General features: G+C 42.3%; 1 protein-coding gene across 1 annotated transcript; it reads right to left on the bottom strand.

Moving 5' to 3' along the window:
- Positions 1 to 1858: 1858 nt before the first annotated feature.
- On the bottom strand, positions 1859 to 9505 carry LOC107709962 (5-hydroxytryptamine receptor 1E-like). Its single transcript, XM_016514636.1, has 2 exons — positions 9385 to 9505; positions 1859 to 3060 (listed from the first exon to the last, which is right to left on the bottom strand). Exons 1-2 carry the CDS (start codon positions 9503 to 9505, stop codon positions 1859 to 1861), a joined length of 1323 nt encoding a protein of 440 aa, XP_016370122.1.
- Positions 9506 to 14229: the final 4724 nt, after the last annotated feature.

The following is a 14229-nucleotide window of genomic DNA, read 5'->3' as shown; positions in this document are numbered from 1 at the left end:
TGTCGCTGGTATTTGTGATATTTAATTAGGGGTGTCGCGATATACCGATATTGACGATAATCGTGATATCTGAATAATGAATTATCGTTATCGTGTTAATCAGGGGTGTCGCTGGTATTTGTGATATTTAAAAATGAATAGTACACATACGATAATATGACACATAATAATCTAGCGCCTGCGGCATTATGGAGTGTTAAATTCTCACGTGTGATTTGTTTCATTCATACTCGACACCGGAGGGCGCCCTCACGCAGAAAGTCCACAAGCGAGACTCATAGGAGTAATGAAACAAATGACTTTCCAGGAAATCCCTTATACGGACAAAGGCATCCAGCTGTCACTGTAGCTGAATAAAGTGCAGAAAGAAATGTTTTGTACGATGAAACATGATGAGAACCAGCACACGATTACAACAGTGTATGGTTTTTCTGCGTTCTTCAAGCCATTTCAGGTATTTTCCTATGGATAATGAATGTTTATCTTGCAATGCTAATCGATATAGCCTTTATCACTGTATAGAATACTATAAAATAAAAATCAGTTCACAGAAGGAAGTTATTTCAAACACTCGATCGATGCTATAATGCAATTTTGGAGTAAAAATATGTAGTTATTGTCATAAGTTATCTTACTCTGACACTGTGCTAAACTAAAAAACAGTTAGCATTTTAGTCTGTTTAGTGTAATTGTTCCTATTGTGTGCAGTGGTGTGATTCATTGGTCAAAAAAAGAAAATAGATAAATAAATATAGATATCACAATATATCGTTATTGTGAATTTTTGAGGCCACGGTAATCGTGTAGTGAAAAATCTGATATCGTGACAGCCCTAGTTCACATAATCCAAACATACTGAACTCTGATGTCAATCGAACCTGGCCCCCTAACTCCATGTACCCTTTTGTTGGTGTCGCTTGTTTTATTTGTATATTCCACATCATCCTATATGTCCGTTCACCTCGATGTAATGTGACATATTTCATCAGCATTTACACAATATTTATTACGAGGCTTGGAAGAAGCGGAGAGGTAAGAGTGTTATGTGACGCAACACGTAGGATCTGCCTCTGTCTAGTACATTAGGTTAGGGCCGAGTGCCACTCCTTGTACTTTTGGTTAGGCAGCGTAGTCTAGTTAGGGCGTCACGGACGCCGAAGACTTTTTATTATTTGTTAGTTAGGTTAGAGGGTTTATCTGAAAGTTAGACTTCATTTGGTTTTGTTATTGTTTTTTTCTTTAGCACCGCCCGCGTCCCTTCTTCCACCTCCTGTTTTGTGTAGTTTGTCTTATGTCATGCTGTAAATATTGTAAATACATACTTTTGTATTATCTCATTTAATTAATCACTGCTCTATTTTCATTTTGCCTTAGCACCCAATAAATTCACCTGTCTGTTGCTTGTAGACAGGCTTTTTGGTCCTTTGCACAGCACGCAACTTGAATATATATTTCTCTTTTATTGTCCATTCTAAACGTTAAACCCCTGTATCCCTAGAATCTATCAGGGTTGTAACAACTGATTTTCACCAATCAGATGTTCCCTAGCATGGGGATGTCTCCACCACTCTATGAAAATTACCTGAATCCTATTGGTTACATAAAAAAGCACAAGACAAGCCCTTTGGATGTGTCCCACCCAAATCCCTTGTTTGAACAGGAAATACATTGGTTCGCTTGTCAAGCCATTTCATGTCATTGCTCAATAATCAGATGATGATGTGCTGTAGAAAAACAGACATTGGATTTTCATTTTATTAAAACAATGTGATCAGCTCTTCCCAGAGGACAAATCCAACTCAAATGTAGTTAGGAATGTCCTGATCCCAATGAAGCAGCTGCCCATGTACAGATGCGTCTATGTGTGCTCCTTACGCCTGATCAGTCTCTTGAAAGCCTGCTTAAAGTCCTCGTTGAAGCTTGTATACAGTAGCGGGTTAATGAGCGAGTTGACGTAGCCCAGCCAGGTGAGGGCATCCGACAGGAGAGGCGAGGGGTTCAGCACATTCAGGCCCACCAGCAGCTCTTTCAGGAAAAACGGGAGCCAGCACAGGATAAAGGCTCCCAGGATGAGCCCCAAAATCCGAGCTGCCTTCCTCTCCCGAGACGTACAGATCTGGTTCCTCTCGTCCAGCTCCGGCGTCTCCATATCAACTGGCGTCACACGGACGGTGGCATGGTTGCGGTCGAACTCCACGGTGTGGTCAGAGTTGGACACGTCCGAGACGCAGAAGGCGTGCGTGACCCGGCAGTGGTTCATCGAGTTGGTGCTGTCAGTGCTGCGGCTGCTGAGGTGGCGTGAAGAGCCACGCTTCTGGTAGAGCGTCTTGGCGGCACTGTAAATCCGGGAGTAAAGGATGAGTATGAGAGTCATGGGGATGTAGAAAGCACCGAATGTGGAGTAGATGGTGTAGCCCACATGGTCGTGCTCGATGATGCACTGCTGCGGGCCTGTCCCATCCCCGCGCTGCCTCCAGAACAGAGGCGGTATGGAGATGAAGATGGAAATCACCCAGACGGTGGCCACCATGACGCCGGCGCGCCGGGCCGTCCTCTTGCGGGCGTACTCGATGGCTTTAGTGATGGCCCAGTAGCGGTCGAGTGCGATCACGCACAGGTGCAGGATAGAGCAGGTGCAGCAGGTTATGTCGACGCTCAGCCATGCCTCGCACACGAACTGCCCCAGTGACCACGTCTCGGTGGTGATGTAGAGGATGCTGATGGGCATGACCAGCACGGCCACCAGGAAGTCAGTGACGGCCAGGGAGCAGATGAGGTAGTTTGCAGGGAGGTGGAGCTTCTTGGTGGTGCAGATGGCCGCGATGACAGCGCCGTTCACCACGGCCGTCAGCAGCGTCACCAGCGCCAGCAGAGCCACTACGGCCAACCGTTCCGTCATCAGCTCAACGTGGAAGGCCGCTCCTGGGGTGGCGGTGGTGTTGGTTGCATTGGCTGGAGCGCCGGCGCTTTCTCCCATGTAACGCTCCATCTCTATCCTGTGGCCAGTCTCTCCCTCAGTCAGGAGGATCCCTCTGTCCAGGACTAAAGCCCCAAAGACTTCTGCACTGGATCAATGACAGCCTGTCAAACACACAATTAACATGGTATTTATGTCAAATTAGTTACTTAAAATGATTATTAGTGACTTAAAACTTCCAGAACATGTAGACACAGTGGCATCTAATAAAGGAGTAATTCACAGCTGGCAAATTGGGCTTGCCTGTCTATGCAGTAGAAACATGAAAACATTTTGAAATCGGTGCTGCATGACTAGAGAAAACAGAAAAAGGGCTTGACGTTCACTTTTTCCAAAAACTTTAATACAATTTAATGCACTTTTGAATTTTAGTGCCGCCCCTCTGCCAATCCAACTGTCTGTGGGAAGGAATGCACAAATGCAGAAGTTAGAGAGTCGGACTCGTAACCCAAAGGTTGCGAGTTCGAGTCTCAGGTCCGGCAGGAATTGTAGGTGGGGGGAGTGAATGTACAGCGCTCTCTTCCACCTTCAATACCACGAATGAGGTGCCCTTGAGCAAGGCACTGAACCCTCAACTGCTCCCCGGGCGCCACAGCATAAATGGCTGCCCACTGCTCCGGGTGTGTGTTCACGGTGTGTGTGTGCACTTAGGATGGGTTAAATGCAGAGCACTAATTCCTAGTATGGGTCACCATACTTGGCCACATGTCACATCACTTTCACTTTTAAAATGGTGTGTTTTGCATCATCTGGTGGACTTTTGCTAACAAATAATCATGATATCTAAGTGCAGATGACACAGAGAAAGAGTACCCATTGTTTGTTTACTTATACTTCTGACATTGTAATAATTTAAAGTTGAAAATCTCTGGCAATGGCAATGTGAAGTTTATTTCTAGAGCACAATTCAAATCAACTAAAAGTTGACCAAAGTGCTTTACAGTAACAGAAATTTAACAACATTCAAAGCAAAACACAACATGGGAGATTGTATTAATCTTTATGATACATTAAAAGCCAGGGAAAACAAATGAGTTTTTAGTTTAGATTTAAAATCTGAAAGTGCTTGAACCGTTTTAATAATACACAGTGGAAGACTGTTTCACAGTTTAGGGGCAACAACAGAAAAATCCTGATCCTCTCTTCATTTTAGTCTAGTTAACATTTTTGAAAGAGAGCCAGCGCTTGACTTTTGCCAAGAGCCTTAGCTGGTAAAAGCTTTTTTCTGGTTTATAAAAGAAAGACAACTGTTCCAGATTAAGATTTTGGATATCATACCCATCGGGGGGGATTAAACACAACAATCTCTGTTTTGGATTCATTTAAGTTAAGACATCCAAAGTCAGTTAAGTTAAATCAGTTAAGCAAGCCAAAAAAGTCTGTAAGGCATTTGAATCATACAGTTTCAATGGCAGATATATTTGAGTGTCATCTACAAAACAATGAACGAAACACCATGTTTCCTAAAAATGGTGGAAGCATATATAGAGAAAATAATACAGGTGCCAGGATAGATCCCTGTGGGACACCAAAAAATGTGGGGAGCTGCAGCAGAAGAAAAATCTCCAAGACAGACTGAGAAATTTATGTTTGACAGATAAGAGCTAAACCATTTTAGGACATTTCCTTTAATCCCTCCACTATACTCAAAACAGGAGATGAGGATATTATGGTGTTAAACGCTGCACTCAAGTCTAATAACACGAGAATACTCTGCTCACCTGAGTCCACAGTTATCTTGTGCTTTAAATCACACTTGTCTGAACCTTGTTATATTAGATAATAAAATATCAACCACAGGTGTAGTTTATCAGCATTTTCCACTAACCACAAACAAACAAACAAACAACACTACATCTATTGTTTTAGCATTTCTAATCCAACTAATTCTGTCTTTCAGATGTTTTGATTGTGAAGGGCCTAACCTAACCCCAACCATGTTTGATTCAAAGCATTTATCTCTACATATGCTGGTCAATTATTAAAGGGGGGTCATATGTCCGGCCGGAGCGATGATTCAAAAACATGAAAACCCATTACAAACGAGGCAGGAAGACCAAACAAAGTAGTTTCACTTTCACAACGAAACACACAGCGTCACACACGGAGAGCTTGAGAACGGCGCGGCCAGCGGATTGAGCTTGTAACACTCCAAAGAGAAAGGAACAATTGAAATCGCATCATATGACCCCTTTAAAATGTTAATAAATATTCTGTTTTATTAATTAATGTGTGCTGTGTCTGGGTTTTACGGAGCAGATGTTTTCATATAAAAATCACTGATCTAATGTCATATCAGAATTTATTTACAGAAAGCGCAATAGCAGTATGTTCATAGTATTGACTAATATTAATAAAATGATTGATATTAAGAATAAAGTAAATATTACTTCACAATAGATGTTAATTATAGCACTTTACAAGTACAATAATGCAGGGATGTAACTACATTTTTTTTTTTTTAACCAGAAAAAAACATTATTGTTTTACATAGTTATTATTATTTACATATTCATTATTGTCCAGGGAGAAAAATGAAGTGTTCCAGCTCTGATCTAAGTGATGTCTTTAGTGATTGTGACCTGTGATGAAGTGATTTTGTGAGAGAGATATTGATTATGGCATTTTCCAGGTGTGTCTGGTCCATGTCCTCTAGTGTTCTGTATTGAAGACAAATGAATTTATGCCTCTGCTTGGATTTGCTTTTCTCCAGTCACAGCGGCTCTGACCGGCTGCCCTGCAGGTACAATCAGGAACAGAATGAAGTGAATTTAATGCAGGTTTTGTGTCTCAAGGGCAAAGTCAGCAGTGGAGAATGCATTTATATTAATGCAGTTATTTAGAAGAAAAATAAATTGATTCGCAGGCTGTGGAGCCAATTAATCGTATCTCCTTCAGTTATGAGCACAGCACATGCTAAATATAACCTTCCTAACATGTGAATTTAATGAAGAAGTAAGCCATTACTGGTCACGGGTATTAGCACAGCTATTACTCACTGAATGAAGCGACATACACTATAGTTTCTACTCTTCAGAGCAATGATGACCACAAAAACTTCAGCATAGCAGAAACTCTTTTAAATGTGACCCTGGCTGGAGCACAAAAGCAGTTTTAAGTCGCTGGGGTATATTTGTAGCAATAGCCAACAATACATTGTATGGGTCAAAATTATAGATTTTTCTTTTATGCCAAAAATCATTAGGATATTAAGTAAAGTGTCCTATCCTAACAAACCATACATCAATGGAAAGCTTATTTATTCTTTCAGATGATGTATAAATCTCAATTTCGAAAAATTGACCCTTATGACTGGTTTTGTGCTCCAGGGTCACAAATGTCAAACATAAATGAACATTAAACAGTAGCAGGCCTTTCCTTTAACTCAAAATCATGTAAAATAACACTTCATTTCAGCATTTACAATCGTGAGTCAGCCCTTTTGCAAAGCTGGGAAATGAAAATCCACCACCCAGTTTTGGTTAATGCAACAGAGTTGATTAACATAGTTCTTCATGTAGTTCTTGTGAAGTGAAAAGCTGTGTGTTTGTAAGAAAAAAAATCCATCAAGACATTTTTAATGTCAAATCTTTGCTTCAACCTACTTATTTGTTCAGAACTGTTTGGACTGTTTTGGCTTGTAAACGGTGCTTGATCTGTGCAGATTTCTATCCTGATTCAGAAAAGACAACTTTTTCACTGGAGGAAGCTTTATTATGGATTATGGACTCGTATTTTAGCCAGAAGCAACAGTTTAAAAGCGTCTTGATGGATTTGTTTGTTACAAACACAGTTTTTGGTTTCAAAAGATGTTAATTGATGGACTGGAATCATGTGGATTACTTCAGCTGTTTGGACTCTTATTCTGACGGCACCCATTCACTGCAGAGCTTCCATTGCTGAGCAAGTGATGGAATGCTGCATTTTTCCAAGTCTGATGAAGAAACAAATTCATCTACATCTTTTTTTTTTATCCTTTACTTAGCCAGGAAAATCCCATTGAGACTTCACAATCTCTTCTTCCAGGGAGACCTGGGATCTTGGATGGCGATAGGGTGAGGACATTTTCAGCAAATTTTCATTTATAAGTGAACTATTCCTTTAAGATCCCCTCCGTTTTACAGATTTATATGGGTTGAGCGAAACTGAGTGTACGTGACAATGAAACTAAATATTCAAAAATTACGCCGCTTTAACTCTAAGTAAACTGAAAAATTAACACAAATTTTTTTTTTTGAGCGAACAATTGTAAGTACTACATAAACAATACTTTTTTTTGTTATTGTTATATTTCATTTGTTTCCATCACAACTGCCTGTCTCAAATATTTGTTACGACAGATGTAACAAACTATATGACTGAATTGCTTCCTCAATCATCTCTTCATATAATCATCGACATATAATCACAGAACAAGTACCACCAATTGTGCTCCATCTTCCTGAATAAAACTATTATAAAAACTACAGTTAAGTCATTATAATCTCAACAACTGAATTACAATAGTTAAATTTCTTGGTTACTTGTCAAATTCTGCAACAAATAGAATAGTTAACAAGTAGAATAGATTAGCAAACTGAATTCATGCTACTGAACATTGTTTTTTGTCTTTACTTACATGTCGCATGCATCAGAAAGAAAGTCAATTTCCAGTATCCATCAAGTCAGCTGATATGAAATAATAACAATGTTGGCCAATCTATCAGTGGCCAATAGCACATCATGTGAGGGATCAAGTGCAGTTAGCCAACCTTTATCAATTAGGATTTATGCATTTTTGCATTATATCCCTTTGCTGATCTGGACAACTATCATTATTCACAAATACTGAGCTGTGTAAAAAGCTGTGTCATTAGCAAATGTCAGCTGCACTAAAGCATTAAAAACTCAAATTTAAACAAACTCACCCAGACTTAATGGTGCGTGTGCAGGTGAGCTGCTGTTACTTCTCTCTCCCAGAGACATGCTCACTCTCTCACACACACAAGTGTTTTCAGAAGACTGAATGTCTTTCCAAAGGTTTTGTGTCTTCACAATCCGGTGCAATCACACTAATGATAAAGACATGAATGAGCAATCACACAACAGTAGCCTGTAATTGCACAACTTTGATTGACAGCTCGGCCGGTCCCTAGAGGTCAGAGGAGGCTCTGAAATCCTTCAGAAGAGGTTCAAGCCTCACAATAACACAATCATCTCTGGCGCTCTTCACAAGTATCGTTCATCGACCTTTTGCGTGAATGCTGTGTTTGCGTAGGCCGACTCATTATTTGCAGTTGTTGGGATATTTCTAAAGTGGCTGTCGTCACACATGGGCCTGAGCACTCATCTCTAAGTGAAGCCAAGGGATGTAACTCATGAGGTGAGATGATTACAGATACGAGGAAATGCTGCAGCTGCAAATTCTTGTAAAAGAATAAGCTTTATTACAGGTTTAATGATTTGAATGTGCACTCAGTAAGTTCCCTTTCGAAATGGTCTCTCCCATTGCGTGAAACACTTGGGTAAACCCAGCTTTCCTCTGAATACTGAAGCCTGATTTGTTAACGTTTGTGCAGCTGCACAAACCAACGGCACTGGATCTTGCCAAAACAGGTGGGGCCGACTGCCTATATAAGTCGCCATTAAGTGCCGAAGATTATCTCCTCACTGGACTCCGAAGATGAAGAACGAAGAAGCCTCCTACTCGCTGTAGAAGAGCCCCAGCAGAGGACAACGCTCTCTCCATCTGGCGAAGAACAAGGTCAAATATCCGCTTCTAACTGAGGAAATTTTAGCGAGGTTTGTTGCGAAATGTCATGCCACAAGTGAGGCGCATGCAGGGCAACCCTACACGCCTCGGACAACCACAGTGAGTGCGTCGCTGAGGCAGCACTCATGCAGATGGATTGCTCTCATTGCGAGAGCATGAGTCTCACCTTGCTACGTTTGCAGATCACTTTCTACATTGAAGAGCCTCGAAGGAAGAAACAGTGGAGTCAGAGGGCTGAGCAGACAAGCTTGAGCGAGCTCACGTCAGTGCAAGACCCGCGTGCCACACTCTCCCCGCAGCGAGATGATTCCCCGGTGCTCTTCTCTCGTGAAGATCAGCGCCCCTCGTCTGGAACGAGCGGCATGGTCCATGGATGACCCTCGATTCCTTCCGGCCAGAAAATTTGGTGGTGTACGGCCCAGTGAGGATAGCTGACTCAACTGCATGCTCACAAAGGCCATTGAAGAGCTCTGCTTGCAGTGGTCGACCCCGGAAGAGCCCACCCGCAGCCACCTGAATGAATGGTTCCTGCCAGGGCACCATCAGCGAGCCCCCCCGCCAGAGACCGGCACCATTCTTTCCAGAAGTTCATGATGAGCTCACCAAGTCATGGCACGGCCCCTACTGTCCACGTTCACACTTCTGCTTCAACCACCCTCAGCTCCATTGATGGTGCCGAGCAAAGGGGCTACAACGTGCTCCCTCCTCTTGAAAAGGGCCTTGCTGCACACCTCTGTCTGCCATTGGTTGTGGGAAGGAAAGCCAAAGCTGTTCATCCGTCCAAGCCACTGGCCTGGCCCTGAGCACTACAAAGACGACTGCCCAGGTGATCAGTAGGTCAATGGTTAAAACTCATGGAGATTAAGGACGCGAACAAGACTCCCCCCCCGACTCCCCGACTCCCCAGTCTCCTCCACCGGGGTGTTTGGCCCCGCTGTAGACAGTTTTGCGGAATGCTTCACTGCAACACAGAAGTTGTCACAAGCCATGTGCCACTTCCTGCCCAAGCGCTCCAGCACGGCAGGAGTTTCAAGATGCCAGAAGGCTCTGTCGCCCACTCAGCCTCAGTCCAAACCAGAGCCTGAGCTCCAACAGTGCCCTCAGTCTACCAAACGCTACCCTGTTCCCAAGCACCAGGGCCCCTGCCCCAAAGTGACATTAGACCCTGAGCCGCAGAAGCCATCCTGATCTGTCAGGAAAGAAGAGGAGAGGGCTAAGTCCCACCGAGGCCAGGTCTCCCTCAAAAAAGTCTCGTGCTTGCCTTCCAGTTCTCCAATCAGCTCTGGCCGTTGGATGCTTTGTTCACATTGCCAATGCTGGGCCTCACTTTGCACACACCCAAGCAAATCCACTGGCAATAAAGACCACTTCTCCAATTCGCAACAACATGGTTGTCAGTTCCCAACACCTGTGCAACAACCGGCCATCCAAAAGACTCAGACCCCTCGCCGCCTGGCTTCAAGCTTGGGAAGCTGGGTTCTGCAGACTATAAAATGAGGTCACTCACTTCAATTTGCTCACAGACCTCCCCCGCTTCAAGGGTGTGGTTCAAACTTTGGTTCAGGACAGCGACACTCACATTCTCCACTCCAAAGTGCAGTGGAAACCGTCCCATCAGAGAACAGCGAGTCAGACTTTTACAGCTGTTAATTGGTGGTGGGCTCGGGCACATCATCGAACTCAGGCTCCTGAATCGGGAAGTTATCGACTCGGCCCAGATGCATCCTTGGTTCAAGCCGGAACACTCACTGAGAATTCAGCAGCTAGCAGTCACAAAAACATTTTAATATATCACAAACCTGTTTTTATGTTGTAATTTTACTATGGAGATTTACTGAGGTATAAAATGGGTGTAAGTAGTAGAAGAAATCAGCTTTTGAAATGGAAGCAAGCAAGCATGGCTTATGGTTCCAAACACTGTCCTGATTGAGGAAGTTTTATGCTCAATCTTAAGCATTGTCTCTTTTTCAGTATCAATTAATGTTTTTGGTTTATTTATGTATGGTTACTTTTCTAATGTGGTTTATTTCACTTATATTGTAGAAGTACTTCACATTCTTTGTGGTACGTTCTTATATGCCTGTTTGACCCATGTCACAAATATGACAATGGTGTGATTAGAGGCTACGGTTTGTGATTTCAACTGCCGGGGATCCTCAAAATGGATTATGCCACAAAATACTTGCCAGTTTACTTGAATTTATGTCTACACAAAGGAGAACACTTTGCATGAGGAAAGTTTTGGATCATGTTCTGGGATTTTGACTTTCACAGACATTGATTGCAACAGTGTTTGGAGTTGTCATCATAATCATCATCATCTTCATGGACACATAAGAACAGATAAGATTTTGATTTCGTTGCTGCTGGTTATCATTGATGTGCACTTTTGTTTGTTTATGTGTTTAAAAGATAAAGAGATGTAAATAATGAGAAACATTTATTTTAGCTGTTTTTTATTTTTATTTTACTAATGCTTGCAACATAGGGTACTAGCTTGCTTCATTGAATTGTCTGTTGTGCCTTAAACATAAAACCTAGTTAGTGGCTCCCTTTCTAAAAAACTGATTTATAACCAATGCTTTTGTGAGATCAAGGTAATGATTATACAGCATCTTTCAAAGTTGGGGCTTTTCTTCCCCTCAAAGTTTTCCAGAGGATGCTGGGCCTGATGGCAGCCGCCTCTTCTATGGTACCACTTGACCTGCTTCACATGCAGACCCTGCAGTACTGGCTAAACCCACGTCCCATCCCATGACTGGTGTCAGGGACATTTTCTCCTCAAGGTGAACCACTGTTGTGTCAGAGCTGTGGCCCCTAGGAAGGCCCCTCGCCTGTATCAGCCAGGAGTCCTATTGGAACTGACCTCCAAAAGGAAAGTAGTCATGACAGATGCCTCCAACTTAGGAGCTCTGTGCAAGGGCAGACCAGCATACCGGCTCCTGGTCCTGCCTGGAGCAAGACTTGCATATCAACTGCCTCGAGATGATGGCAGTTTTTCTGGTCCTCAGAACCTTCCTCGGAGGCTAGAACACCATCTACAAGATGCCTCTATGTCCTCAAATGGTTGGTGTGCAGTTTTACAAGAGCTGCTGGATAAGGGGTGCACACCTTCCACGCTCAAAGTATAATGGCGCCTATCATAGTGAATCACACCCTCGTCTCAACTCAGTCGTTAAGTTCCTGAGGGAAGCCAGGAGACTGAATCCGCCTCACTCTCATGCCATTCTGACCTGAGATGAGCAGGGTGCTAACTTGCTTTGCCCGGTCCGGGCCCTGTCAGAGCTGCTCTTTGTATGCTTTGGAGGCCACTCTAAAGGGCTGCCAGTTCCGAAGCAGAGATCATTCCACTGGACAGTTGATGCTATAGCCCTGGCCTATGCTTCAGTGGGTTTTGAGTGCCCCATTGGAGTGAGGGCCCACTCCACTAGGGGGATGGCCTCCTCCTGGGCTTGGTCCAGTAGAGTCTCCATACTGGATATTTGTGTGGCATCCAGCTGGTCTTTAGCATCTACCTTTGCTAGGTTTTATAACTTGAGTGAGCTTGAGTGTCTTGCACCCCTGGTAATGGTCTGGACTATCTTGTCTGAGGATTCTGGCCTCATAGTCTGGGCATCACTGGTTAGTCCATGATTCTTTAGGGTCCTTGTTGTGGGCGTGCTCTGCCGTACTATACAGCTACAAATACAAACATTATAAACATTAACAAATCGGGCTTAAGCATTCGGAGGAAAATGGAGTTTCCCCGATTGTGATTCACGCAATTCTCATTCCCGTTATCTCGGGGAACTGAGGTTACGTTTAGTAACCGGAGCGTTTCACTGGCTGTTATTCATTTTCATATGTCTCTGATTAAAGAAATATATAATGAATTACAACTATGACAATTATATGCAATACATTTCATAAAGATATGAAGAGGTCCTCTCGCCTGAATCAGGAGAGAAATTTGCACAGAATAAGCACAGTTTACAAGCCAAAACAGCTCTAAACAAATATGTGGCTGGATTTTGATGTGAGAGACACCAGGAGATGGACTTTTTCACTGGAGGAAGTGTTTTTATGGATTATGGACTCGTATTTTAGCCGGAAGCAATGGTTTTAAGTTAAAAGCATCTTGATGGACACAGCTTTTGTCTTCTCCAGATGTTAACTGGTGGACTGGAGTGCTGTGGATTACTTGTGGATTATTGTGATGTTTTTATCAGCTGTTTGGACTCTCATCCAGCAAGTGATGTAATGCTACATTTTTCCAAATCTGATGAAGAAACAAACTCATCAACATCTTACATGGCCTGAGAGTGAGCACATTTTCAGCACAATTTCAGAACCATTCCTTTAAGGACTTGGTTTTGACTTAGACTTGACCATATAAAACATACACATCCTGAAGTCATGAAATGAACAACTGGGAATTCTATTGAATTCAAATTGTTCTTCTCTTATTTTTCATCTCAATATGTCGAGCAGACTGTGTCTCCTCTGCATGAGGTAAAATTACCTTTACAGTGCAGCAATGACACATTCAGACACTGCAAGTTCTCTGATATTTGGTATCTGAATCTTTAAAATTTTATTTGACAGACAATGACTTGAATACAGCTGTGATATGATTTCAGTTTTGATATACTGTGTGGTGCTTGAAGTAAAAAAAAGTAAAAATAATTTTTGAATCATGATATTTATTTAAAAACAAAACTTTTCACCTTGAAAAAGCTATTTGAAATAATGACTGAGATCACGAACAAGGTGCAAGGAAAATATTTTATTACTTTTTACTTGATGGCTATACACCACTTCACTGAGTCAATAAATCAACAGTGAAATTGAAAATGCTACACAAAAGTAATTCAGAAACATATGAAACCAGCATGAACACAAAGAGTCCATTTCTAAGACCTTGGCTCATGTTTTTGAAACTAGACTTTTAAATGCATTAGACCTTTCCTTTTCATCGTCTCTGGTGTCTTCATTTATCATGGACTCGTCTATCAAATGCTGCTGTGTTTGTTGTGTCTGGCTTCACAGTGGCGTGATGACAGCGGGAATGAGCTTTGGAAACGAATGTGCTGACCTCTAAACGTCACTCTGATGAACCGTCTCACATCTCTCAGACTGTCAGGATCCCTGCAGCTCCAGGGAAGACGAAGAAGAAGATCCATAACTGGAGGTTCTTCACTCAGAGACAGAAATACAGTCACGTCTATACGTTCATGAGCAATACTGATTTACATCGCAAATGAAGTGAGGGGTTTTTCCAACAGGAATGAATGCCAGTAGAAAACATCTGAGGGATATTTTGCCTCAAAGTTAAAAGAAAATGAACGATTCTCATTAGTGTATTGAGTGTCAGTGTCATATTATTTTATTTAAATCAATTGTGCTTTTCTTTATCCAATTCAGTACAACAAATCACCATGATTAATTTTCTGTAAGAAAAAGATAATTTCTCACATCTTTCTTTTGAGTTTAGGGTGAAATATAACCTGGACAAGATTCT

The sequence above is a fragment of the Sinocyclocheilus rhinocerous genome, unplaced genomic scaffold (genome assembly GCF_001515625.1).
Source record: "Sinocyclocheilus rhinocerous isolate Xijiao unplaced genomic scaffold, SAMN03320098_v1.1 scaffold372, whole genome shotgun sequence".
In the NCBI taxonomy this organism is placed as follows: Eukaryota; Metazoa; Chordata; class Actinopteri; order Cypriniformes; family Cyprinidae; genus Sinocyclocheilus; species Sinocyclocheilus rhinocerous.
This window is presented reverse-complemented; position numbering and strand designations above follow the sequence as displayed.

Excerpts from the sequence above, each read along its gene's own strand:
- LOC107709962 (XM_016514636.1), bottom strand. The coding sequence starts at position 9,505 with ATGAACAGCTTTGGCTTTCCTTCCCACAACCAATGGCAGACAGAGGTG. Across the intron at positions 3,061-9,384 it reads CACCATCAATGGAGCTGAGG|AAGTCTTTGGGGCTTTAGTC; the intron begins GTGGTTGAAGCA and ends GATCCAGTGCAG.